The sequence below is a fragment of the Lutra lutra genome, chromosome 4, assembly GCF_902655055.1.
Source record: "Lutra lutra chromosome 4, mLutLut1.2, whole genome shotgun sequence".
Taxonomy (NCBI): domain Eukaryota; kingdom Metazoa; phylum Chordata; class Mammalia; order Carnivora; family Mustelidae; genus Lutra; species Lutra lutra.
In genome coordinates, this window is record NC_062281.1 from 91529323 (window position 1) to 91556587 (window position 27265).

Consider the following 27265-nt stretch of genomic DNA (forward strand, 5'->3'; position numbering starts at 1 on the left):
GGAACCTGATTACGATTCTCTCTCACTCTCTCCCTATCCCTCTGCTCCTCCCCTGCTCACTCTCTCAAATAAATGAATAAACCTTTTCTTTAAAGCTATTTTAGATACTCAAAATTGTCCTTTTGCAGAGGCATCCTTTGCTGAGCATACTGTTTTGGAGGGATTTATTCATGTGACCATATGTCATTTGATCATTTATATTGCTGAATAGTAATCCACAGAATAGAAAAATTTGTCAGTTCCCCTTCTGATAGACATTTGGGTTGTTTCTAGTTTCTGCCTAGTATGAATAACACTGCTATAATCATTTCGTAGAAATCTTTTTGGATATATACATTCATTTCTCTTGGGAAATAAATAGGAGTACTATTGCTGGGTCATAGGATAGGTGTATGTATAACTTTATGAAGAACTCCTCAAAATCTTTCCAAAGTGGTTGTGCTGGCTTACAGTCCAACACCACCCGGCAGTATCATTACACAGTCCATTAGGAGTTAGGAAAGGATAAGGCAGCAGTAACAACTTTCAAAATTAGTTTTTCAAACTACCTTTCTTCATCTTCTTCCAAATCCTTTGAAGGATGTGTGGAGATGGCCATGGTCACACCAACAGGTCCTACTACTGGCCTCTCCAAGCCTGAGAGCAGAGCCACAGACAGTTAACCAGGGCATCCCACCCAAGTTGTAGGCTCTTCAGCCCTAGACAGGACTCTGTCAGTAGTACAGGCAGGTAGCACCGGCTCTCAGAGCTGACTGTGGAACACACAGGAATCCACCATTATTAAAAATTAAAGTATATCAACTTAACAAATAAATTACATCAGGGATGCCGGGGTGGCTCAGTGAGTTAAGCCTCTGCCTTCAGCTCAGGTCATGATTTCAGGGTCGTGAGACTGCGTCCTGCATCAGGTTTCATGCTGGGTGCGGAGCCTACTTAAGATTCTCTCTCTCCTTCTGCCCCTCCACCCCCAAGAAAAGAATCACTAGAGGCTTTAAAAAATTGATGAAGGAAAAGCCAGAAGAATTCTTTTTATTGCAACTATCTTCAAGAAAATAAAGATCTTGAAAAAATATTGTTTTGATGGTTTTTGTACAAAAGTAAGATTGAGGGGTGCCTGGATGGCTCAGTGGGTTAAGCCACTGCCTTCGGCTCGGGTCATGATCTCAGGGTCCTGGGATCAAGCCCCACATCGGGCTCTCTGCTCAGCGGGGAGCCCGCTTCCCCCCCTCCCCGCTCTGCCTACTTGTGATCTCTCTCTCTGTCAAATAAAAAAATTAAATTTTAAAAAAAAGTAAGATTGAGACTCTTGATCTTTGGGTGGTGAGTTTGAGCCCCACACTAGGAATAGAGAGTACTTTAAAAAAGTTGATTGATAGTATCAGTAAAAGGGCACCCAAATATTAAAACTGGCTGGTAAGAGGGGCGCCTGGGTAACTCACAGTCAAAGTGTCTACCTTTGGCTCAGGTCATGATCCCAGGATCCTGGGATTGAGTCCTCCATCGGGCTCCCTGCTCAGTAGGAAGCCTGCTTCTCCCTTTGCCTCTCCCTGCTCCTCGTGCTCCCTCACCTGCTCTATTGCTCACTCTCTCTTAAATAAATAAAAGCTTTAAAAAAAAAACTGGCTGGTAAGAGGGGTGGTCTCCACTGATAGAGACATCTAGGGAGAAACAGGCAGCCTTGTGTTGTATATGGCAGGTCCTCAGAAGGCATCGCTTTCTCAGGTTCTGTAGCTACCAACATTCTAATTCTGTGATTACAACTTGAGACATGGAAACTGGAGTCCTTTCCATGGCACTATTGTTGATGTCCCAGTGACTTCGGATTTGACCTGTGGTATCTCAAATTTTGTTTCTCCCTTCATGACTCTCAAAACTTGTCGGTGATATAAAGGCTTTCTGATTTCTGAAGGGACACTCCCAGGAAACTTTATCTCAACTGTAAGAATCAAAAATACTCAACTCTTGGGGCGCCTGGGTGGTTCAGTGGGTTAAGCCTCTGCCTTTGGCTCAGGTCATGATCCCAGGGTCCTGGGATAGAGCCCCACATTGGGCTCTCTGCTCAGCAGGGAGCCTGCTTCCTCCTTTCTCTCTGCCTGCTCTCTGCCTATTTGTGATCTCTCTCTATCAAATAAATAAATAAAATCTTTAAAAAAAATACTCAACTCTTGGGGCATCTGAGTGGCTCAGTCAGTTAAGCAACGGACTCTTGATTTTGGCTCAGCTCATGACCTTAGGGTCATGAGATTGAGGCCCATGTTGGTCTCTGTGCTTTGCATGGAGTCTACTTGAAATTCTCTCCCTCTCCCTCTCCCTTTCCCCTTCCCCCAACTCACATGTGCTCTAAATAAATAAATAAAATCTTTAAAAAAATACTCAACTCGGGGCGCCTGGGTGGCTCAGTGGGTTAAGCCGCTGCCTTCGGCTCAGGTCATGATCTCAGGGTCCTGGGATCGAGCCCCGCATCGGGCTCTCTGCTCAGCAGGGATCCTGCTTCCTCCTCTCTCTCTGCCTGCCTCTCTGCCTGCTTGTGATCTCTCTCTGTCAAATAAATAAATAAAATCTTTTAAAAAAAATACTCAACTCTTACTCAGTTTAAAACCCATTTGATTTCATTTGTTTATTTTTTTTAAGATTTTATTTATTTGAGGGAAGCAGAAGGGAGAACAAAGGGAGTGAGAAGAGAAGGAGATTCTCTGCTGAGCAGAGAGCCTGACATGAAGCTTGATCCCAGGACCCTGAGATCATGACCTGAAGGCAGACACTTAACTGGCTGAGCCACCCAAGCGCCCTTCATTTGCTTATTTCATTGTTTCCTTGTTTGTTTTAACCTAAGACACCTCTGGACCTTCCTCTACCTCCTCACAGCACCATCTCCCCCTACTTGCTATATCCTTCCTCCAACCAAATGAGTAACCAGGGTCCTCATGGCTGAGGAGGAACTCCTCAAGGGGGCACATTGTAGGTGTCATCTTTTACCTCCTGGTAGGTTCTCCCCTACCTTCCTTTATTCTCCTATGGGATCCTCTTTAGTAACCCAACTCTATAAACCATAATTTTGTTTTGATTCCTCTAGGTACCTTTAGAGGAAAGCCTGGCCATTGTGGAGACCCAGACACACATCTCTTCCATCTTTCCTTTTAAAGGAAGCAGTAAGAGGTTCTTCATGAGAAAATGCTCCAACTAAAAGCTGGAATGCAGCGACCCCTAGAAAAGGGACCTGCTGAGAGGAGAGTGGATGGGCAGCAGACTCAGCCCGAGGAGGCAGGATCCTCCTCTGTGTCCCACAGCGGGTAAGAGATTTCCACTGTCAGAATTAAATCATTGCTCTCACAGCAGCTTTCAGGGTCTGCATCCAGGCTCTGTACTTTAATTATAGGGCTTTTTCTAAGATCTTTCTGGAAATTCTTTAGAGAAAAGCCTAGAGTGTTTTTTATTATAAGTTACTTTTATTATCCTGAGAAAGTTGGTTTTATTCTAAGTAACAATGCATATATATTCACCAAATATACCATCTTTTTTTTTTTAAGATTTTATTTATTTGACAGAGAGAGAGATCACAAGTAGAGAGAGAGAGAGGAGGAAGCAGGCTCCCTGCCTAGCAGAGAGCCTGATGTGGGACTTGATCCCAGAACCCTGAGATCAGGACCTGAGCTGAAGGCAGAGGCTTAACCCACTGAGCCACCCAGGCAGCCCCCAAATATACCATCTTAATGGGTGATTGGGATTTCATGGAACTCTTCCAGTCACATCAGTAATGTCTCTTTTCTGCACTGATGAGAGCACCTAAGAATCTCCTGTTATCTCAGGAGATTCCAGGACAATCAGATTTGTCCCTGGTTTCTGGAATGGCAATCATGATAAGTTCAGGTCTTGAAATAAGCACAGGAAATTGCCAAATAATGGCCTGTTGGCTACATTTGTCAGTGTTTTTAATGGCTGTTTGCTTACAGCTTTTTGAAAAAGTCATTGTGTGTTTGTTTGACCAAGAAAGAGAGAGAGAGAGCACAAGCAGGGGAAGCAGGAGAGGGGAAGCAGACTCCTCACTGGGCAGGAAGCATGACCTGGGGCTCAGTCCCAGGACCCTGGGATCATGACACTTAACCAACTGAGCCACCCAGGAGGCCCAGTTTGCTTACAATTTTTTGAAGGCATTAAAATAATATGGAGTTAATCCATTATACAGTTACCTGTGAACACCAGTTATTGACATGCCACATCATAAGTAACTTGCTTAGAGGTTGGGCACAGCTCTGAAGGTGATAAAATTCTGCTTCATGCTTCATTGGGTCACTGTCAGTATGAACCACTCAAATTTCACTGACCCAGAGAAGAACATTAGAGCTAAAATAATCTTAAAATCAGTTCATCTTGTTTCCTCATTTCAGACCAGAGAACATTCAGGCCCAAAATATGGTTGCTTGATTAAAGTTGCAGCCTTTGGCAGAAGTAATATGAGAAACTTGGAATCTTAATTTACAAAGTCTACATCCACTTTGTCAAATACATTTTAAAAATTTATATCGCATAATTATTCTTTTTTAAAAAAGGCTTTGTTTTTAGAGCAGTTTTAAATTCAAAGCAAAATTGAGTGGAAACTACAAAGTTTCCGTATATCCCCCCAACACTCCCCCATCTCCACACATGCATAGCTTCCCCCCGCCCCAACAACATGCTGTCCCAGAATGGTATATCTGTTACAATCAATGAACATATATTCACACATCATTATCACTCCAAGTCCATAGTTTACACAAGGATTCATTCTTGGTGTTATACATTCTTTTGTACTTTTGACAAAAGTATAATGATATGTGTGTATCCACCATTAGAGTAACATATAGAATGACTCTTCGTTGCCTTAAAAATAATACTCTGTGCGGGGCGCCTGGATGGCACAGTGGGTTAAAACCTCTGCCTTCGGCTCAGGTCATGATCCCGGGGTCCTGGAATCGAGCCCAGCATCAGGCTCTCTGCTCTGTGGGGAGCCTGCTTCCCCCCTCTCTCTCTGCCTGCCTCTCTGCCTACTTGTGATCTCTGTCTGTCAAATTAATAAATAAAATCTTAAAAAAAATACTCTGTGCTCTGCCTACTCATTCCTCCTTCCCTTTTTTTTTTTTTAAGATTTTATTTATTTATTTGACAGAGAGAAAGAGATCACAAGTAGGCAGAGAGGCAGGCAGAGAGAGAAGGGAAAGCAGGCTCCCTGCTGAGCAGAGAGCAGGATGTAGGACTTCATCCCAGGACCCTGAGCGGAAGGCAGAGTCTTAACCCAATGAGCCACCCAGACGCCCACTCCCCTCCTTTCCTTCTAATCCCTGGCAACCACTGGTCTTTTTACAGTCTGCACAGCATTGCCTTTTCCAAAATATGATCTAGTTACAATCATACCCTATATAGCTTTTTCAGATTGGGTCCTTTCATTTAGTAATACACATTTAAGATTCCTTAATGTCTTCTCATGGTTTTATTGCTTCTTTCTCTTTAGTGTTAAATAATATTACATTTTCTGGATGTGCCCATTTATTTATAAGTTCACCTCCTGAAGGACATCTTGATTGCTGCCAAATTTTGGCAATTATGAGTAAAGCTGCTATAAGCATTGTGTAAGATTTTTACATAGACACAAGTTTTCAACTCATTTGAATAAATAGTGAGGAGCACAATTCTGGATCATATGTTAATAGTACGCTTAATTTTGTAAGAAACCACAAAACTGTCTTCCCAAGTGGCTGTAGCATTCTGCATTTCCACCAGCAATGATGAGAGGATCTTTTGCTCCCCATCCTCACTAGTATATGGTGCTATCAATGTTCCAGATTTTTACCATTCTAATATGTGGTGCTCATTGTTTTAATTTGCAATTCCATACTCACCTATGATGTTGAGCATCTTTTCATATGCTTATTTGCCATTTGTGTATCTTCTTTGATGTCTGCTCAGGTCTTTTCCCCATTATTTGATTGGCTTGTTCATTTCTTTTTTTTTTTTTTTTTGTAAGATTTTATTTGTTTATTTGAGAGAGAGAAGATGAGTGGGGGGAGGGACAGAGGGAGGAGGAGAAGGAGGCTCCCTGTTGAGCAGCCTCAATTCCAGGACTCTGGATCATGACCTGAGCCAAAGGCATATGCTTAACTGTCTGACTGAGCCACCCAGGCACCCCCATTCATTTTCTTTTTGTTGAGTTTGGGGAGTTCCTTGTATATTTTTGAGAATTGCTCTTTATTAGATATGTATTTTGCAAATGTTTTCTCCATGTCTATGATTTGTCTTCTTATTCTCTTGACCATGTCTTTTACAGAGCAAAAGTTTTTCATTATAATCAAGTCCAGATTATTATTTCTTTTATGGATTGTGCTTTTCGTATTTGTATCTAAAGAGTCCTTATTAAACTGAAGATCATTTAGACTTTCTGCTTTGTTTATCTTTTAGGACTTTTATATTATGTATTTAACATTTAGTTCTATGATGTATTTTTTTTTTAAAGATTTTATTTATTTATTTGACAGACAGAGATCACAAGTAGACAGGCAGGCAGAGAGAGAGGGAAGCCGGCCCCCCGCCGAGCAGAGAGCCCGACGTGGGACTCGATCCCAGGACCCTGAGATCATGACCTGAGCCGAAGGCAGCGGCCCAACCCACTGAGCCACCCAGGCGCCCCATCTATGATGTATTTTGAGCTAATTTTTGTGAAGGATTTAAATCTTGTCTAGGTTCTTTTTTTTTTTTTTTTTTTTTTTTTTTGCATATGGATGTCCAGTTGTCCGGCACCATTTGTTGAAAGACTATATTTTCTCCATTGTGTTGCCTTTGCTCCTTTGCCAAAGATCAGTCACCTATATTTTGGTGGGTCTGCCTCTGGGCTGTCCATTCTGTTCCATTGGTTTGTTCATTCTTTTTTTTTTTTTAAGATTTTATTTATTTATTTGACAGAGAGAGATTACAAGTAAGCAGACAGAGGGAGAGGGAGAAGCAGGCTCCCTGCTGAGCAAGGAGCCCAGTGCGGGGCTCGATCCCAGGACCCTGAGACCATGACCTGAGCTAAGGGCAGAGGCTTAACCCACTGAGCCACCCAGGCACCCCAGTTTGTTCATTCTTTCACCAATATTACACTTTCTTGATTACTAATAACTTTACAGTACGTCTTGAAGTCAGTAGTATCAGTCATGTGACTCTGTTCTTTTTTGGATATTCTGGTTCCTTTGCCTCTCTATATAAATCTGAGAATCAGTTTTTCAATATCCACAAAGTAACTTGGTGGGATATTGACTGGGATTGCTTTGAATCTTTGGATTGAAGTTGGAAAGAACTGACATCTTGACAATATTGAAGCTTCCTATCCATGAACATGGAATATCTATCTCTCCATTTATTTAGTTCTTTCTGATTTTCTTTCATCAGTTCTCATTTTCCTTATTTAGATCTTACACATATTTTGTTAGATTTTTACATAAATATCCCATTTGGGAGATGTTAATGTAAATGGTACTGTTTTCAATTTCAGATTTCACCTGATAATTGCTGGTATACAGGAAAGCAATGGATTTTTGTATATTAACCTTGTATTCTGCAACCTGACTTTAATCCCTTTCAAGTTTCAAGAGTTTTTTGTCATCCTTTCAGATTTTCTACATAGACAATTGCGCCATTTGCAACAAAGACTGTTTAACTATTTCTTCCTTTCCAATCTATAAACCTTTTATTTATTTATTTATTTATTTATTTATTTTATTGGTCTTACTGCATAGTCTAGGACTTCCAATATGATGCTTAAAAGGAGTAGTGAGAGGGGACACTCTCAGTTTGTTTCTGATCTGAGTATAGTTTCTTGGGACACCTGGATGGTTCAGTGGGTTAAAGTCTCTGCCTTCAGCTCCAGTCATGATCCCAAGGTCCTGGGATTGAGCCCCACCTAGGATTGAGCCCCACATTGGGCTCTTCGCTCAACAGGGAGCCTGCTTCTCTTCCTCTCTCTCTGCCTGCCTCTCTGCCTACTTGTGATCTCTGTCTGTTAAATAAATTTTTTTTGTAAATCTTAAACAAAAAAACTTATAGTTTCTTACCACCAAGTATGATGCTAGCTGTTTGTTTTTTGTAAATATTCCTTATCAAGTTGAGGAAATTTCCCCCTGTATTCCTAGTTTAACGAAAGTTTGTTGTTTTTTTTTTTAATCATGAATGGGTGCTGGATTTTGTCAAATGCTTTATCTGCATCTGTTAATATGATCATGTGTTTTTTCCTCGTTAGCCTGTGATGGGACAAATTACATCAGCTGATTTTCAAATATTGAAATCAGCTCTGCATATCTGGAATGAATCTCACTTGATATATTACATAATTCCTCTTACACATTGTTGGATTCAATTTATTAATGTTTTGCTGAAGATTTTTGTATCTGTGTTCATGAGAGATATTGTTCTGTAAGGTTTTTTTTTTCCCTTTGGTTTTGGTATTAGGGTAATGTTAAGCCATTCCAACAAAATTAGTTGGAAAGTATCTCCTCTTCTTCTAAATCTATAGAAAGACAGTAGAGAATTGGTATAATTTTTTTCTTAAACATTTGGTAGAATTTATTGTGAGCTCATCTGGACCTGGTGCTTTCTGTTTTAGAAGGTTATTAATTTTTTTTTAAAATTTAAGTAGATGCCATACCCAGTGTGGAGCCCAACATGGGGCTTGAACTCACAACCCTGAGATCAAGACCTGAACTGAGATCAAGAGTCCAATGCTTAATCGACTAAGCATCCTGGGGTGCCTAGCCCCGGGAAGGTTATTAATTATCGATTCACTGTCTCTAATAGACATAGGTCTAGTCAGATGGTTTATTTCTTCTGTGAGCACTTTGGCAGATTTTATTTTTCAAGGAATTGGACCATTTCATTTAGGTCATCAAATTTGTGGCTCATAGTATTTCTTTATTATTCTTTTAGTGTCCATCAGCTCTATAGTGATCCTTTCTTTTATTTCTGGTATTAATAATTTGTGTCTTCTCTCTTTTTTCCTTAGCCTGGCTAGAGGCTTCTTGATTTTGTTGATCTTCTCAAATAACCAAATTTTTAAAATAAAATTACCTCAAAAAATTTTTTTAGAGAGAGGATGAGAGCACGCATGAGCAAGGGGTGGGGGGGAAGGGCAGAAGGGGAAGGAGAGAGAGGATCTTAAGCAGATTCCATGCTCAGAGTAGAGCCCAATGCAGGGCTCAGTCTCATGACCCTGAGATCATAACCTGAACCAAAATCAAGAGTCAGGTGCTTAAATGACTAACCCATCCAGGCATCCCTACCTAAATACATTTTAACTGTCCTTGTGATAAATATTATTTGTTATTGGGAAACTGACTGAGAATAAATAATAGACCTATAGAATCCAGAAAAATAAATGTATTCCAGAAAAAGGACTTCTCTTAAAAGTAGAACAGCCTTGTTTATCTCAGAGACCCCTGAAACTCAGCAAGAAAATACTGATGGTGATAAAGAAGTGGAGTGAGAGTTTAGATCCAACTCTCACTGGAGTGAGAGTTTAGATCCAACATTTTTAAATGGTTTTTCCACCAACTAATGATGTGAGCTCAGTTGTGTTTCTTCCCACTCCAGCTTTATTGATATATTAGTTACATATATCAGATACATTTCTTACTCTTTGTGGATCTCAATGTCTTCATCTGTAAAATAAAATGAGGCCTTTTCCTGCACTAGTATTTTCTACATCTTAAAGGACTGGGATGTTAAAAGATCTATTAATTTAGTAACTGCAGCCAGGACCAAGCCCTGACCCCCTTTGCACGTCTATGTCCATGTACATGTGTGTGTACATGTGTGTATTTTGCAAGGAACACTGCCAACATTATATCCTGAGATCTCAGAGGTGAAAGAGCAGACAGGAGGAGCATCTTCTTGGTTGGAAAAAGAGAATGAGAAGAAAGAGAGAGGTGTTGGGGGTGCCTACATAGCCAAAGTTGGTGTGAATGATCAAGTTAGAGAGAACTGAGTGTCAAAAATCTAGACATAGCAAGACTGAAACCACTAGACCACTAAAATATTAGTCAGCATTTATTGTGCACATAAAAATAGTTTACCCCTGGGAGCTCTCAAACTGACCGTGGAATGAGGCTCAGAGGTGTATTGTTATAACAGCTTATAGAGTGAGAATGCAGAGGTTGTTTGTTATTTTCAATGATTGATTACATCATTAGAGTTTTCCTAATGATTGAGGATTGGTTTAAAGTGACTGCCTCATTCCAATGTGGGAGAACGGCTAGAATGTCATCTATGAGTTTCAGAGGCATATGCAAGAAGTGGCCCAAGGTAATGTTTGTTTGTTTGTTTGTTTGTTTGTTTGTTTGTTTTTGCAAAATAAGCTAAGTTTGGATTCAGTATTTTCCTTATAGCATAATCAAAAGTATCATTGTCATTATCTATTTTAAAATCTGTGTTGTTGGGCACCTGGGTGGCTCAGTTGGTTAAGTGACTGCCTTCAGCTCAGGTCATGATCCTGGAGTCCCGGGATCAAGTCCCGCATCAGGCTCCCAGCTCCATGGGGAGTCTGCTTCTCCTTCTGACCTTCTCCTCGCTCATGCTCTCTCTCACTGTCTCTCTCTTCTCTCAAATAAATAAATAAAATGTTTTTTTTAAAAAATCTGTGTTGTTATATATAGAAGCCCAATTTTCAGCATTTGAGTCAAACCAAAGTATGTGATTATAGAGTGAGTCTAGAACAAACCTAAATTAGGTCCAATGCCATTCCTATGCATAGGAACAAATTTCCAGCAATGCAGTTTGCAGTGGTTATGGGCTATCCTATGGCTTCCAAGCTTCCTCCCAATACCAGATTAATTGGCCATAAGTATTAGTTAAATGGCCAAGGGATGGATATCAACCCTTTTTGTAAAGCCACTTTCCTGCCATCCAAGCATGGTTCTGGAGTTGGTTCTAATATTCACTGAGAGTGTTCCTGAGCATGTAAGCAGGTATACACTAACAATCATTTTGCTTAGTAAAGGAAGGTATGCATTGAATGGTAGGCCTTAGTGAGTAGAGAAAATCCCTAACAGAAAAGGGAACATGACTGTAAATGTCCTGTGTTAGTTTGTAGAGCAGTAATATCATGATAATTGTTATAAAAATGGGTCCTGGAAAAAGATAAGCGATCTAGCAGAAACTTTTTCAGTGGTCTTGGGTGTAAGCTATCCACTTTTGCCTTGTTTCTGCTTCAAGGGAAGATTGTTTTTCCTGGAAATCCTTAATTTGAAGTTAGCCATAGATTGACAAGCCCAAGAATTGAGGAGTGGGGGGGGTTCTCTTTAGTTGAGAGACATGGACCCGAAGTTCAATGCCCTATAATTTAACTGCTGTGTGAAAAAATAGAAGCTGATAGAGCCCTTTTCATCAAGGCACAAGTGCTATTTTTAACTGATATCTCCTTCAGAACCTGCAGTCTCCAGGTTCCAGGGTATGAAGTATAATGTTATCATCAGGCAGAGGGTCTCTAAAAGCCTCCTTGACCTGCTAAATATAAGTTTTTGAATATTGCATTCATACTTTAAAGTATTGGGTCATATTAGAATTTACAAGAGCAAGATGTGCATGGGGTTCTATCATCGAAGGCATGGGTTGCCTAGTGATAAATTCATAAGGTGTTAATTTATGTTTCCCAAAAGATATTGACTTCATTGTCATAAGGGCTAAGGGTAACACTTTAGGCCAAGGTACTCCTGTGGTTTCGGTCAATTTGCCAAATTTAATCTTAGAATATCGTTGGAACATTCGACCTCCCCTAAAGGCTGAGGATGAAAGAGACAATGATAGGGCCATAAAGCTTGAACAACCTTCTTTAGTTGTTTTATAATCCATCCAGGTAAAGTGAGCCCCTTGTCACTTGAAATTTCATTTGAGATTGCCCAGAATAGAAAACATTTTCTAGTAATTTCTCTGCTACTGTGGTGTCATCAGCTTGCCCACATGGGAATGCTTCTACCCATCTAGAAAAGAAATATACCACCACAAGTACATATTGATAGCACATAGAAGGAGACAGTTGAAAAAGTATAACTGAAAATGTTCAAATGGTCCAGATATTGGGGAGCAGTCCCTGGGGTTAGTTTAATGGTTTTAACCAGTTTATATGATTGAATATACTCATCATGCTAGTTTAGAACAATCACCCATGATATTTTTTCATAATATGTAAAGTCAATTCTGTGGTGGGTAGTCACTTGAAGCACTTGCAAGAGTGATAACTGAGAGATCCAGGAAGCACGAGTCAGTCATATGCACCCTCCAAAGTCCTCTTTTTATGATAAATGTGCATCCTTCTTGGTGCCACTTTTACAATTTTTTGTCTAGTATGCAAATTGTTTTAAGTAATCTGACTTGAACCTACAGTGGACCATAGGTTGTGGAAATTCAGGAAAATGCTTTTACCAAAAGGTTTAGTATCTATCCCTTGGCCATTTTATGGAATTTATTTAATGTTTTGGTACATTGGGATCCTTAGCATGAAAGTTAGCTATCGCATTTCCCTGGTATTCAGCGTCTCATGAGAGGGTATGAGCCTCAATTTCTGTGATAGCAACTTGTGAGGACACTAATAATGTAGAGGGAAGGTCAGCAACCTGAGATCCTATTTTATAGCTGTACCATTTGATGTTGAAAATCTCTCTTTCCAGGGGCACCTGGCTGGTTCAATGTTAGGGCACATGACTCTTGATCTCAGGGTTGTGGGTTTGAGCCCCACGTTGTGTATAGAAACTACTTGGAAGGAAAAGAAAAAAAGAAAAAAAACTTTGTTTCCAGAGCATACCAAATCATGAACTACTCTGAAGGCATACCTGCTATTGGTATAAATATTTGCAGTTTTTTCTTTTGTCAATTTAGAGGCCCAAATGAGAACCAACACCTCTGCAGGTTGGGCTGAATTAAGTAAAGAAAGGGCTCCCCTTCCTGAAAACTCATGTTGTGTCATGACAGCAGGTTTGGCTTGATATTTTCCTTCAGAATTTTTGGCATAGGAGATATCAAGGCAGAGTACTAAATCTGGATTAGCATTTAATAGGGTTTATTGTAAATCTAATTTGGGAGTTTGATTTGAGATCAACTCAACGGTTATGAGTCTCTCCTCTGTTATGTAAGGATAGGAGAGTAGCAGGATTTAAAGAGTCGCAGGAATCCAGCTCCCTGCTCAGCAGGGAGCCTGCTTCTCCCTCCCCCCCCCACCTTGTGCTCTCTCTCTCTCTTTCAAATAAATAAATAAAATCTTAAAAAAAAAAGAGTTGCTGGAAAGAATACTGAGGAGACAAGAGTAGAATCTCACAAAAATGTCTACTAGCTGAGAAATGGTGTGTATGCTGTGTTTGGCAAACTTTCTACAGCATGAAGAAACTGTAAATTTAATTCATTTTCCTGAACAAGTTTCAGGGAAAGTTCTGTAATTTTAGCGGCTGCTAAAATTCTGTAAATTTAGTGGCTACACTACCTTTATAAACAATTTGGGTATATCCTGGTCTTTGGATGCAATTGTAAGCTATAATAGTCTTTAGCGCTATTTTTCCCTTCCTTTTCTTGAGTTAAGGGCTCCCTGAACCTGATTATTACATTCCTGACAAACAACGTAAAAGGTTTAGGATAGTCAGGAAGTCCCAACACAGGAGAATTCTGTAAAGCCCATTTAATTTCAGTAAATGCTTCCTCCTACTTGTTTTCCAAAGAAGAGGTTCTTGAGTATTGTGCCTAGAGTGAAGAAGCTAACTAGGAAATGTCAGAGACCCAGGACTAACAATATCCTGCAAGTCTTAGAGGACATTCCCATTTCATAGAGCTCCCCAAGTGAGTACAGGATCTTTCTTAAGGGTTTTCTGCGTTAATGGAAAATGCATAGGATCCCTGAGAGGACATTTAGGACAGGAACACAGTGAGAGCTGAGTGGAGGTTTGTAAGGATTCTGTTTCCCATAACTGGAAGAAATGTTTACTGAGAGCCTCCTCTGGGTTTGGCTGTGTATATAAGATGACTAAAATACTCCCAGCTCTGAAAGCGCTCTTACTCTAGAACCAGCCATTGCCTAATGATATTAGAAACATTGGTCAGAAATATGAATAAGGGGCGCCTGGGTGGCTCAGTGGGTTAAAGCCTCTGCCTTCGGCTCAGGTCATGATCTCAGGTCCTGGGATCGAACCCTGCATCGAGCCCAGCATCAGGCTCTCTGCTCAGCAGGGAGCCTGCTCCCCCCTCCCACTCTCTGCCTGCCTCTCTACCTACTTGTGATCTGTCTGTCAAATAACTAAATTCTAGGAAAAAAAAAAAAAGAAGAAAGAAATATGAATAAAGTATAACATGGTTTAAAAGGTTCAAAAGGATCTGATGCTACCTGGGGGATGACCTGTCTGATCCCCATTCTGGCTCCTTCTAATGCCTGGATTCCCTGTTCTAAACCAGTGACTGGGGCCTCAGGCAAATTTCAGCTTCTCAGGAAACCACTAGCCCCTGTACACCCTGCTGGCTCAGAGTCTCCAAGAAAAACGGGTGAAACTGGAAGTCCTTGGTTCCGCTCTAGCACACCTACAGAAGCACAAGGGATGTCAAGTTGGTCTGATAAATTCACCATTACCAAAGTCATGAGTGATAAACTGTCTTCTTTTTGATAAGACAAATGCATTACTGGCATTGCTCTACTCATCCCAACATTTAAAATAAAGTTCAATCTCGATCACATTTCTAAAAAGGCAAGTGGTCATTACCCTCACTTTGCAGATGAAGAAACTGAGGCACAGAGTAGTAAAGTGACTTCCCAAGTTTGCAGCAGGAGGGTAAAGGGAGCACCCTGGGCCTACAATCTGGGCTTGCTGCTTCCTCTTCATCCATCCAGCCATGCTGCCTCTCTCAGGAACAAGATGAACTAAAACCTCCTCTTTTACTCTCCTCTATAACAAATAGTCGCCATGTTGGCCAGGATATTATGGGATATGAAGTTAGTTCACGTCATTTTTTTGGAAGTCATTTTTCAGATCATTCTTCTGAATACTGTAAGCAAAACACTGTGCTGGTTAGTTACGCTGGAGCATACAGAAGTGGCAGAATACAGTGGTTAAATTAAAGGAGCCTGAAGATGTCCTACCCATGGAGCCTTGGCTGTCTACAGGAAAGACACAGATAGGTCCATCCTGGTGATGGAAGAATCCTGTTGCCTGGAACAAGTGGTTCCTTTTCTCAGATGATGGTTTTTCCTTTCAACTTTCCAATTAATGCCTGGCTTTGTTTACTGTATTGAGATGGTTTATAAACCAAAAAGAGCGACTGGGAGCAGATCTGAAAGCAGAACTAGAGAAGAAAGTCTGGTTCCATTTTCAGAAGTGGGGCTGGGGAAAGACACGTTTGGAAGAGATCTTCCAAGCAGAAGAAAGCTTTGTGGGGTGCCTGGGTGGCTCAGTGGGTTAAGCCACTGCCTTCGGCTCAGGTCATGATCCCAGGTCCTGGGTTCAAGCCCCGCATCGGGCTTTCTGCTCAGCAGGGAGCCTGCTTCCTCCTCTCTCTCTGCCTGCCTCTCTGCTTACTTGTGATTTCTCTCTGTCAAATAAATAAATAAAATCTTTTAAAAAAATAAATAAATAAATAAATAAATAAAAAGAAAGCTTTGTATTCCTTTCTTCATTCCCTTTACCACATTCAGGTCATGAAACATGTGCTATATAATTCAGTGTAGGGGATTTTGGGGTGAAGTTCTCTAAGTACCTTCTGCTGAAGTAGGTACTTAGAAGACCATACCCTATCAGTCACCTCTTTTCCTATTTACTGTTTCTTTCCCACTTTAGGAAATACCGTTCCTTGATCCAGGATCAGGCTCGAGAGTTGACCCACCTAAGGCAAAAGATGAGGATGGGGAGAGCTTTCTCTTCCCTTCTCATCCAGCATGTCAGGAATACGGTGAAAACCTTTGAGGAGCTCCTTAGCAGCAATAAAGTTGACCGCTACATGGAACAGCACTTCCGTGAGCAGCTGACCAAGGGGAGCCTGCTGGCAGAGAGCCTTGCCAGCAAATTCAGCACAGGTAAGCTGGTCCCAGGGCTCAGGAGGATCTTCAGTCCCTCCCAAGGACCCCAGCCTCAGACAAGCCCAAACTCATCTATAAGTGACTTTTCAATCTGATGTCCTGCTTTGTAATGACCATCTTGGAACCATGGTGGAGTCAGGACTGGCTGGAGAGGAACAATGAAGAGAATCACACAGGAATGGGGATGCCAGGATGATCACCAGCTCCTTTATCTCTCGTGGAATGTGGTTGCTAGGGCAAAAAACATCTCTGGGGGGGTGATAGCATTTATCTGAAACTAACTGGCAGCAAGATAGGTAGAATGGGGGCAGCTAGTTGCTGTGAACAGAGCGCTGAATTAGGATCTGAAGACCATGGCTCTAGTCTGTATGTGTTCATTGCTAGTTCTGGACACATTCATACTTCTCTTGATTTCTGTTTTCTCACCTAAAAAAATTAGGTCAAGTAATACCAGCATGATTGTTCTAAGGATCAAATCAGCAATATTAATCAGTGCATTTCAAAAAATGATAAAAGAATCATGCTGATTTGGGCATGGTTTAGATACTGTATGTACTACAACCTGGTGGTGGGAAATTTAGTTTCAGGTGCCTTTTTCATAGAATATTCCCTAGAGCACCTGAGGGCACATAGTAAGAGCAGGCTTGAGGTCACTGTGTGGGTTTCTGATACCAGATCAGAGGCAGGACAGGGATGTCTGTCACCCCTACAGAGACAGGAGTAGATTCTGCATGAAAGCTGTGACAGGGTATACAGATGTGAGGCCAAAACCCAGCCTTTTGGCAGGACCTGGAGACTCTGGTTAGAGTGGTCCAGAGGTCTCTGGACAAGTGTCTCATGGCCTGTAGGAAAAATGACATTTTTAGCTTTTGACTCCGACCTAGGACAAAGCAAAAAGAAGTGATGATCTCTGTGGTGAGTAAGTTCTGGAAAGTTAGGAAAGCCTGTCAGGTAAGTTCTCCAAAGTCTCAACCCAATGTCTCCTGAGAAAATTCAGAGTATCCTGGACTGGAAAATCAAGTAGTCACATCTGATCCCAGAGAAAAGTCAGTGTCTTTCTGTAATCTGAGGAATGAGACCTGCTTAAATTATAACTAGTCCTTTTTGAATCTGGTTTTCAGATGACTGTACAAGTGAGAAGAATCAAGCAAGACAGATGCTGCGAACCCTCAGGTAACTCCCAATTTTCAGGGGCTGTAGATCATATAATCTGATGAAGGATTTAGAAGTAAGGGACAGAAACTCAAAGCCGGAGCTCTTACACCCCACAAAAAGCAAATGGCTGATTATAATATCAAATCATTACGTGTCCCTAGTGATGAAGTTGTCATGTTTCCTATTTTTTTAATTTATTATTATTTTGGTCCCATTCTCTATTAGTTCATCAATTTAGCGATACTGACCTGCTCTAACCTAACTACCCAGTCTTGTGAGTCTCCTGAGTCCTCAGGGACCCCCTCTGATTTCCCCTAGATCTTTAAAGACCAGAGTGAAATTGTATCTGGTTTTTTCCATGGTGACCCCAGAGGTGCTGGCAGATGTTAAATAGCTACACATTTTCCTCACAAAAGAAGAAAAAGCTTTTCACTGTATGACAGTATTTCGGGAAGGCCGAGAAACTACAAGACACCTGGGAGGCCACATTGCCTTGGAAGCAGTTTTAAATGGGCCACAGCAAATATTACTGAAAGCATCATTGTTCACGGAGTGTGTCAAACCTTCAAAGAGCTCTGGTTGTCTTGTAAAAGAGCCAGGAGCATTATTGAAAGGGCTGAATGGGTCTTCTCTCTTCCTCGGGATGTTTGTGGCCAAGGCTCTGAGCCACTGTTGTTCTCCCCTGCTCCCCACTCTCCACTTCCAGACAAAAATGAACTGTTTGGCTTCTCCTCCTAAGGAACAGTCTCCTTGACTTGTCCTTTGAGCCACCAGATCGTTACAGCCATGTCATTCAGGTGACCTTTATTTTTCCTCTTTCTTACCCTACCAGTATCTTAAGGGAGAAGCATATGAAGGGTAAAGTGACGGAAGTCCTAAGGACCATGCAGGAGGCCCAGCCCCAGACTCTGCCCCAGATACACTCCAGCAACCGTGGCCAGTCTGCTGCCCATCCGTCCTCCAGCAGCACCTCCCTGCTTCACGAAGAGCCAGAAGCATTCCCTTCAGTGGATGTGACCGGTGAGCACCCAGACCGTGTCCAGTTGCTAGGTGCTTGCTCCTTTGTCTACACCAAAAGCAGGTATCTTTGCAGCCAGGCCCTGCAGATCCACCCTGATGTCCCTGGAGAGCACAGGCCCAGGACTCAGTTCCAAGCATAGGCCCCAGGGGTGTCAGGTGGTTGTTTTCCATTCCTAGTCCCACACGTCCTCAGCCACCAGACCCTCTCTGGCACATACATGGTGTTGGACTTGAGGGGAGGAATCATGAGTTGGGAAGAGGAAGGGGCAAGCACTCCCTTATCATTGTAACCCAGTCATGTCACCTTTCACATCATGGGCATGAACTTCACTCACATTGGGCCTCTGATCTTGAAATCCTTGGGGTAAATAGTCAAGGTTCCTATTTTCTGTTTGCCACTAAATATTCTTTATCATTTGTGGATTTGCAGAGCCCATCCATCATTCTAATAATTCAGCCACAATGTCCTCTGAACCTTCATTAACTGGGACGTGTCTTGGGTTCAGGCTGATTCCATCACCAGCCTGCCCCTCCCCAGAATCCCCCAAGCAGGGGCTTTGGGTAGCTGTGGTGGGGGGTAGGAGGAGGAGAGTACATTTAAAATCAAACCTTTATTTTTTCCTGGTCAGTTTTTCTTTAATTTCCCTCCCAGGAAAAGCATTTCTATTTTTAGGGAACTATAGCAAGCAAATCCCAGTGAGGACAACACCGAGAAACTATCCTTTGCCTCTGGCTAGATCTGATTTTTTCCCCCTGAATTGACTGTTTTAGGCAATGAATAAACCATAGTAGGTTTCACCTGGTACTATTCCTGCTTCTCATTTTACCCTGAGGACGAGAGCAACATAGTGTTTCTCCCAGGACGATAGAAACCAAGGAAAGAGGAGTGCCTGGGTGGCTCAGTGGGTTAAAGCCTCTGCCTTTGGCTCAGGTCATGATCCCAGGGTCCTGGGATAGAGCCCCACATCTGGCTCTCTGCTCAGCGGGGAGCCTGCTTCCTCCTCTCTCTCTCTCTGCCTGCCTCTCTGCCTACTTGTGATCTCTGTCTGCCAAATAAATAAATAAGATCTTTAAAAAAAAAAAAAGAACCAAGGAAAGAGAGGAGTTTACATTTATTGAGCACACATTTAATGCTCACATTATTGACTACTTTACATCTCTTGCCTCATTTAATCGGCACAACCAACCAATCTCTCAGGTAGGTGGTGGTATCCCAATTTTACAACACAGCCGAGGACAGAGGCTCAACGAAGTCAGGGAACTTAGGGAAGAGCGCCCAGCTGGGGGTGCCATTCACCTTGAGCCTGCACAACACGAAAGCTCAGACGGTCCCCTGCACTGTGGCCTGAGCAGCCAGGGACGGAGCAGGGAGGCAGTCACTCTTCCCACACCTCTTTTGCTGGGTTTCTGGAGCTAGTGTTTGCTCCACTCCACTCTTTGTGACACTCTGCACGTGAGAAAAGATCCTATACACATTGCACTTTCATCCAAGAATTTATAAATATATGGGCTGCCCTTGCTATGTACATGACCTCCTCCAATGGGCCCATGGAGTTTTACCCACATCCCTGAACTCAGTTGCCCAAAGGCACTTGCTTCCTCCTCATTGCTACCCTGAGAGACAGAGGCAGAGAGGCAGACACACTTTCCCCTCACCTGCAGTTCCTGCCATGACTGGTAGGAATGGTCACACCGGAGATGTGGCCTCTGGGGTGGCATTGGCCTTCTTATCCACCACCACCAGCTTTTCTGAGGGAGACGGAAGCCCTTCTTTTTTCCATCGGAAGTCATTATCCTCTCAGAGGGGCAATGGCTTATCACTTGCTCCTCCTTTGCTTTTTTGAGCCAAAACTTCTAGAGTATTTAACAAAAAGTGTGATTGATGTGGAAGCTTCCCTTGTGAGGCAGAATTATCCTGGCAAGAGGCTGTTCCCCATTGCTTTCTGTGTACAGTGTAGGGCATATTTTCCATGTTGTGTGGCCGGGGGAGACCGGGACATGAGAAGGCTGGCCACTATTACTGATGGATTGGACCTCCTGTAGCCTTGGCTGAGAGTAAGTGGGTTTTCTGGAGAGGGGATAAAGGAGGTTTGGAAGGAGCTGGGAATCACCTTTTTGTTGAGTGCCTACATTGTCGGGCATTGTGCTAAAGGCTTATGTAGTTTACCTTCTTCTTTCTTTCACAGTGATGTTAATTAATCGGTTATTAGGTAATGCCATCCATAATGGAAGGAGAAGATCTACCAGATGTTGACTTAAGTGCACAGTTCCTTAGAGGAACTTGAGTTGGTTGAAGGGAACTAAGGATTCACTCCTATCTTCTCAGAGGAGAAATTGCCTACTCTGTGGCCCTTGGTAATAATCCTTGAAAGGGAGCTGACTCATATTTTTAGCTGAATTATGGCCCTGCTACCCAGGAGGGGTTTTTTTCGCAAAGGGAGACAGCAAAGGGCATAGCCAGGTTCTCATAGCATCATTGGTGCCATATATTTTTGCTTCTGCAATCCCCCATGCAGAAGAAAACGAGTCATTCTTTGGACAGGAGTCAGGCAATCTAAGCTATATTTAAGAATTATTTTTACAGTCTCGTGAGCCATTCTGGGTGGGATCCAAATCACCACCTGCCATCTTCCGAGACTCCCTCAGCCTCAGTAGGCATCCAGAGTAGGAGACAGGAGAAGAGGGAGGCACCAGTAGCATCAACCTGTTTAAGTTCTCTGCACGTTGGCTATTAATGGAAGCCATTTTCCCTTTCTCTTCCTCCTCTAACAATCCCCAATATAGAACGGTCTCATGAAGGGTGAGTATATTACCTGTTCACAGACCAGCAAAATGCTTCATCTCCTTCATCTCATGATTTCTAAGAGGGGCAGTGAGTTCTACTACTGGAGGAGACATTTCTGCAGTTCCTCCCTGGGATCATTCCAGCACTGGGAATCCTGGAAGGAGCCAGGAGAGAGGCCTTTGTTCTTCTCATGTGCATGCACTGGAACCATCAAATACTACATCTAACCACTACTTCTTTGTTTTTCCTTTTTTTAAAATTCAAGTATAGTCAGATACAGTTATATTAGTTTCAGGTGTACAACAGTGTAACTCAGCAATTCTCTGGTGCGCCTGGGAACTGGGTGGCTCAGTCAGTTAAGCATCTGACTCTTGGTTTCAGCTCAGGTCATGATCTCAGGGTCATGAGATTGAGCCCCACATCGGTCTCCATGCTTGGCACGGAGCTTGCTGAAGATTCTCTTAAGATTCTCTTTCCCCCATCCTCTCTCTCTCTCTCTCTCTCAAAAAATAAAAACAAAAAACAATTCTATACATTTCTCAGCACTCATCATGATAGGTTCACTCTTAATCCCCTTCACCTATTTCCCCCATCGTCCCATCACCTCCCCTCTGGCAACCACCAGTTTGTTCTCTATATTTAAGAGTCTGGTTTTGTTTATCTCTTTTTTTCCTTGGTTCTTTTGTTTCTTAAATTCCACATATGAGTGAAATCATACAGTATTTGTCTTTCTCTGACCAACTTATTTCACTTAACAGTATATACTGTAGCTCCTTCCATGTTGTCACAAATGGCAAGATTTTATTCTTTTTATGGCTGAGTATTATTCCATTGTATATATACACATCTTCTTTATCCATTCCTCTATGGGTGGACACTTGCTTCCATAATTTGGCAACTGTAAATAATGCTGCAGTTAACATAGGGATGCATATATCTTTTCAAATTCATGCTTTTGGGTTTTTTTTGGGTAAATACCCAGAAGTAGAATTACTGGATCATATTGGTAGTTCTATTTTTTAATTTTTTAAGGAACCTCCATACTGTTTTCCACAGTGGCTGCACCAGCCTGCATTCCTACCAACAGTGCATGAGGGTTCCTTTTCCTCTACATTCCCACTCGCTGACACTTATGTTTTTTATTTTAGCTATTCATACAGGTGAGAGGTGGTATCTCATTGGTGTTTTGATTTGCATTTCCCCGATGATGAGTGATTTTGAGCATCTTTTCATGTGTCTGTTGGCCATCTGTATGTCTTCTTTGAAAAAAACGTCTATTTGTGTTCCATGTCCATTTTTTAATTGGATTATTTGGGGGGTTTTGGTGTTGAGTTATGTAAGTTCTTTATATATGTGGATATTAACCCCTTATTGGATATATCATTTGCAAGATATTCTCATTCAGTATGTTGTCGTTTTGTTTTGTTAAAGCTTTCCTTTCCTGAACGAAAGCTTTTTATTTTGTTGTAGTCCCAATAGTTTAATTTTGCTTTTGTTTCCCTTGCTAAAGGAGACGTATCTTGAATAATGTTACTATGGCGGAGTCAGAGAAATCACTGCCTGTGCTTGAGTTCTGGTATCTGCTCTAGTCTTCAGTCCAGGGATTACTGTATTCATTTTTTTAAGGCTGCTGTAACAAAGTGTCGTGGACCGTGGTGTTTTTTTAAAGATTTTATTTATTTATTTGACAAAGAGAGATCATAAGTAGGCAGAGGCAGGTAGAGAGAGAGAGGAGGAAGCAGGCTCCCCGCTGAGCAGAAAGCCCGACGCGGGGCTCGATCCCAGGACCCTGGGATCATGACCTGAACCGAAGGCAGAGGCTTTAACCCACTGAGCCAGCCAGGCACCCCAAACTGTGTGTTTTAAAACAAACAGACATTTGTTCTGTCCAAGTTCTGGAGGCTAGAAGTCTGAAATCAAGGTGTCAGCTGGGCCATGCTCTTCCTGGTTTCTGGTGGTCGCTGGGAGCCTCCCTTGGCTTGTAGATGGATCACTTCAGTGTCTGCCTCCTGACTCCCTCATCATGGGGTTCTCTCACCCTGTGTGTCTCTTTATCTGTGTCTCCTCTCCTATTCTTTTAAGGACATCAGTCATGTTGGATGAAGGTCCACCCTAATCCAGTATCGTCTCATTCTAACTCATTATATCTGCAAAGACCCATTTTCAAATAAGGTCACGTTCTGAGGTTCTAGGTGGACATGACTTTTTGGAGGACGCTATTCAACCCAGTATAATTATCTTTAAGATACTTTATTTCTGACTTCCCACTGGTTTCTCCCTCATGTTCCTTTCTGGACAGATGTCAGCCGGGCCACTCCTGCTGATTCAGCTTCGTTGCTCAGCAACCATCCAGATGCCAGATCTGCCCAGCCCTCCTACCCTCCAAGCGGCGCCACACAACTGAGCAGGATGCCAGACCCAGGGCACCGGGGGAGCAGTGGCCCACGGGACGAGATGCAGCCTCAGAAAATGAATGCGTCTGGGCATCTATCCTCCTTCTCCTCTTTGTACCGGCCCAACTCCAAGCCCTCTGGTAAACACAAAGGAGCAGATCGTGAAGTAGAGCCCATGGTTGGCAATGAGCACATTCTTTCCCGGCCCAAGGATTTTTTTATTCTTCTGTTAGATCCTGGCTCACAGAACTGGGTGAGATGAAGGGGGTGTTATCTGGTGGCTCAGCCAGAGAATAAGATGCCAGCCCAGTGCTGGTCCTTTCTAAGTGCCTCTCCCATTCCCCCTACACAGGGATTCAGGCTAAGCAGGAGAATACAGGAAGTCAGGGGCATTCTGAGGCACTCCACAGAGAGGATGAGCTGTTTCACATTCGTGGGCTCCCTTTTCTCTGGGCTATAATCTTTCTAGGCCTACACTGAAACTGTTCTTAGAATTCCTAGCTCTGGATTCCATGGGAAAGGTCTTCTTCCTTAGGTCAAGAGCTATTTACTGCAGGATGGGAGACTATTTCTCCAAGTACACTCACACATCCTTTGTATGCAACTATAAGTCAGTCTTGCCTCTCAAACTTTGCTACTGAGTTTAGAGCCAGGTGTCCTGGCCACCAGTGACTAAAGGTATAGCCATAAAGAGGAATGGCTTGAAACATGTCAGTTTCGGGGACCCAGACAGTGCAACAATAAGACATTTGAAACCCTCAGAGAAAAACCTGGCCCTAAGCAAGATGTCCTGGTAAATGAAGCCCATTTTTGGCCTCTTTCCCCTTCCCTTAGTGCATCCTCTGCCTTCCTCAGAGGAGTCCCCTTCTCTCCTTTTCCTCCTTCAGGTCCTAACACCTTACCAGTCCCCTCTTTGTCACTCTTCACTGAAAGTGGTTAAAGGAAAACACTCAGTGTCTCTCATTATTCTCTGCCTGATTTAATTTAATATGCATTTACCTTTGCCTTTCTATTGGTGGGTGGATGTTAAAGACTTTCAGTCATGGATCATCAGGTAAGATAGGTATGAGGTAGAGAGAGAGGCCTTCTGGATTACTACCAGGAAATAGACCAACTTTCTCATTGTTCAGCCAGTCCTACCTGGAGGCCTGTAGCAGATTCTCACCCTTGATTTCCAGCCCAGTGTCCATCTCTCTCAGATGTACTCGGCCTCTATCTGGGAGGAGGCTCTGTGGGGTTTCCTTACAGAGGGCCATCTTGTGTTTGAAAGCCCACAAGCTCTTTAAACAAATTTGACTGCTGCTTCTTGAGTGCCCAAGTGAGAGAAAGAAGTTGACAGAATTACAGGGATGGGCAGGGATCTGAAAGAGAAGTTCTGGGCAGCCTCCATAGCTGCCCACGAGTGACTGGCTTTCCCCACCTCTTACCTCTCCCGTGTCTTGGTGGGATGCAACAGGGGCTGACCTACTGGAAAAGAATCTTGTGGAGATCCAGAACCTGCGCCAGCGCCTGGAGGAGTCCATCTGCTTCAATGACCGCCTGCAGGAGAAGCTGGAACACGTGCTCAGCAGTGCTGACCAAGGAAAAAGTAGGAAAGGGGAAAAACTGGTTCTGTCCACATCTAGAGTCTCAAAGGGCACATAGGGCACATAGGCTCCCAGTGAAAAGGCATGTCGGTGTGTGTGTAGTACCCTAGTCTTCCTGACAATCTGCCCAGAGAGGGAAGCAGGGCAGGCACAGTTGTCCCCACTTTATACATGAAGACACTGAGTGTTTTGCCCCAGGCAGAGCTGGGTCTCATGCTCAGGGCTGTCTGACACGATGCCCATTCATGTAACTCCCAACACTACCTGGTCCTGCACCTGGCTTATGGCCTGACTGGCACATGATAGAACCAAGACTTCCACGATGTCCCCATCAACAGAGGGAGGACCACATCCCACTTTCTTACCACGGCCCCATGCCCTGGATACCACCTGCCACCGCCCATTACATGAAGGGCCCATAATCCCATACTTGCCACAGGAGGCTGTCACTCGGAGACCAGTACTTCCACATCCCTTCTCCCTTGTCAAGCTCAGGAGAATGGCGGCCAGAGCCCCTAAAGCATCACAGTAGCAGCTAATTCATGGGAGAGACTGTCCCAGAGCTGCAGCCATTGCGCATGAGTGTGCAGCCTGCTCGCGTGTGACTCAGCCACATCACGCTCTCGTGCCACTGCATGAAGCCCCCAGGGGTTCTCTGTGGCTAAGGCTCTAAGGCTCTAACTTTGGTGGTTGCAGGAAAGTATATCTTAGAGAGCATCTGCTTCCCAGGGCTATGATTGTCTGAGTTTTTTAACTCCCTCTGATAATATCCACATCTGGCTTCCATGGGTAGAACCCGAAGTCTGTGCCTTAGCTCCACCACAAGAAAAGGGCCTTTGGGAAAGCATACTGGAGTTTTCAGCTTACAGAGGGCAAAGCCCAAACCTGGTCACTTCCATGTTCCCCCTTTCCACAGCAGTACCCAGTTATAGAGACAAAGAGAAGAGGGTGGAGGTACAAAAATTGCTTAGACCCACATGAGCCAAAATTGTAATTGTAATTGTAATTGTTATTCTCAATTTGAATACGATGGCTGCTTCTTATAAGGTCCTATCTACACATCCCTAGGAATGCAGGAGTGAATAGCTCTGGGAAGTTCACAGTTAGTATATAAGTCCCTTGCTCCATCTTTGCAGATAACCAGGGAGTCACTAGCTGCGAACTGGATCCCTGCTTAGCGCTCTCTCCCTCCCTTTCCCACTTCCAGCTGAATGTGAGTAAGGAGGGAAAAGAATGTCAGCTTTTTTCGAGTAGTCAGTGAAGGAGTAGTCAGTGAAGAGTTCCCTCCGTCCCTGCAGACATCACGCCGCTCTGTCTCTCCCTCCTTCCCTAGGCACGACACAGTCTGCTCCAGGTGTCCCCCTGGCAACCCCTCATCCTTACTCTCAGAGTCACTCTTCCGGCTCTGCCTAGGATGTCTTGTGACATGATGTCTGGATGGTCTAGAAGAATATTCTTCAGAACTTTTCCAGCCCTATTCAACAGCATTCTTGGCTGTGAACTTGGAGGCATTGACATCGACCTTTAAATGAATGGATCAAATTAGTAAATTCTTATTTAAAAATTATTGTCTATAGGTATTGAATACAAAGAGTCAAATTTGTGAGGAAAGGCTAAAACCAGTAATGGCCTAAAAATTCATAGAAAAGGTTAAAGGAAAAATGAGTTTCATCTATTAGCTATTTCTTCTTTTTTTTTCTTTTGCAAAACACTTATTTATTACAGCAATATATAAAGCAAATATAACCTTTTTTTTGAGATTTTACTTACTTATTTGTCAGAGAGAGAACACAAGCAGAAGGAGCAGCAGGCAGAGGGAGAAACAGACTCCCCGCTGGGCAAGCAGCCCGATGCAGGACTCGATCCCAAGACCCTGGGATCATGAACTGAGCTGGAAGCAGATGCCCACCTGACTGAGCCACCCAGGGGTCCCTAAAGCAAATATAACTTTAAATGTCTATGACCACGACTGTACATTATTATGACTGCTGGTGTTTTTCAGCTTGCTCAAATTTGGGGGAATAGCTTATATGTAATTCTTGAAATTCACTGACCTTCTTTATAAAAATGTGGGTGGCTCAGTCGTTGGGCATCTGCCTTCTGCTCAGTCGTTGGGCATCTGTCATGGTCCTGGGGTCCTGGAATCGAGCCCTGCATTGGGCTCCCTGCTCGGTAAGAAACCTGCTTCTCCCTCTCCCACTCGCCCTACTTGTGTTCCCTCTCCTGCTGTCTCTCTTTCTGTCAAATAAGTAAATAAAATCTTTTTTTTAAATGTGGGATTGAAATG

The 27265-nt window shown here is 43.0% G+C and overlaps 1 protein-coding gene across 13 annotated transcripts in view; it reads left to right on the forward strand.

Annotated features, from left to right (window-relative positions):
• The window catches only part of LOC125099194 (myomegalin-like), a 53529-nt gene extending 26936 nt beyond the window's left edge, over positions 1-26593 (forward strand). For 3 of the 13 annotated variants that reach the window (XM_047728586.1, XM_047728583.1, XM_047728584.1), the window contains 9 exons: positions 2834-2958; positions 3074-3290; positions 15801-16036; positions 17161-17212; positions 18027-18214; positions 23299-23532; positions 24849-24980; positions 26115-26191; positions 26312-26592. In XM_047728586.1, the coding sequence (XP_047584542.1) occupies positions 3172-3290; positions 15801-16036; positions 17161-17212; positions 18027-18214; positions 23299-23532; positions 24849-24980; positions 26115-26191; positions 26312-26506 (1233 nt within the window). In that variant the 5' untranslated portion in view covers positions 2834-2958; positions 3074-3171 and the 3' untranslated portion in view covers positions 26507-26592. Of the gene's footprint in view, positions 1-1789; positions 1835-1868; positions 1939-2833; positions 2959-3073; positions 3291-15800; positions 16037-17160; positions 17213-18026; positions 18215-23298; positions 23533-24848; positions 24981-26114; positions 26192-26311 lie in introns of those variants that run through there. The other 10 variants (XM_047728591.1, XM_047728589.1, XM_047728587.1 and 7 more) reach the window with 9 other exon arrangements.
• The last annotated feature ends 672 nt before the right edge of the window (positions 26594-27265 follow it).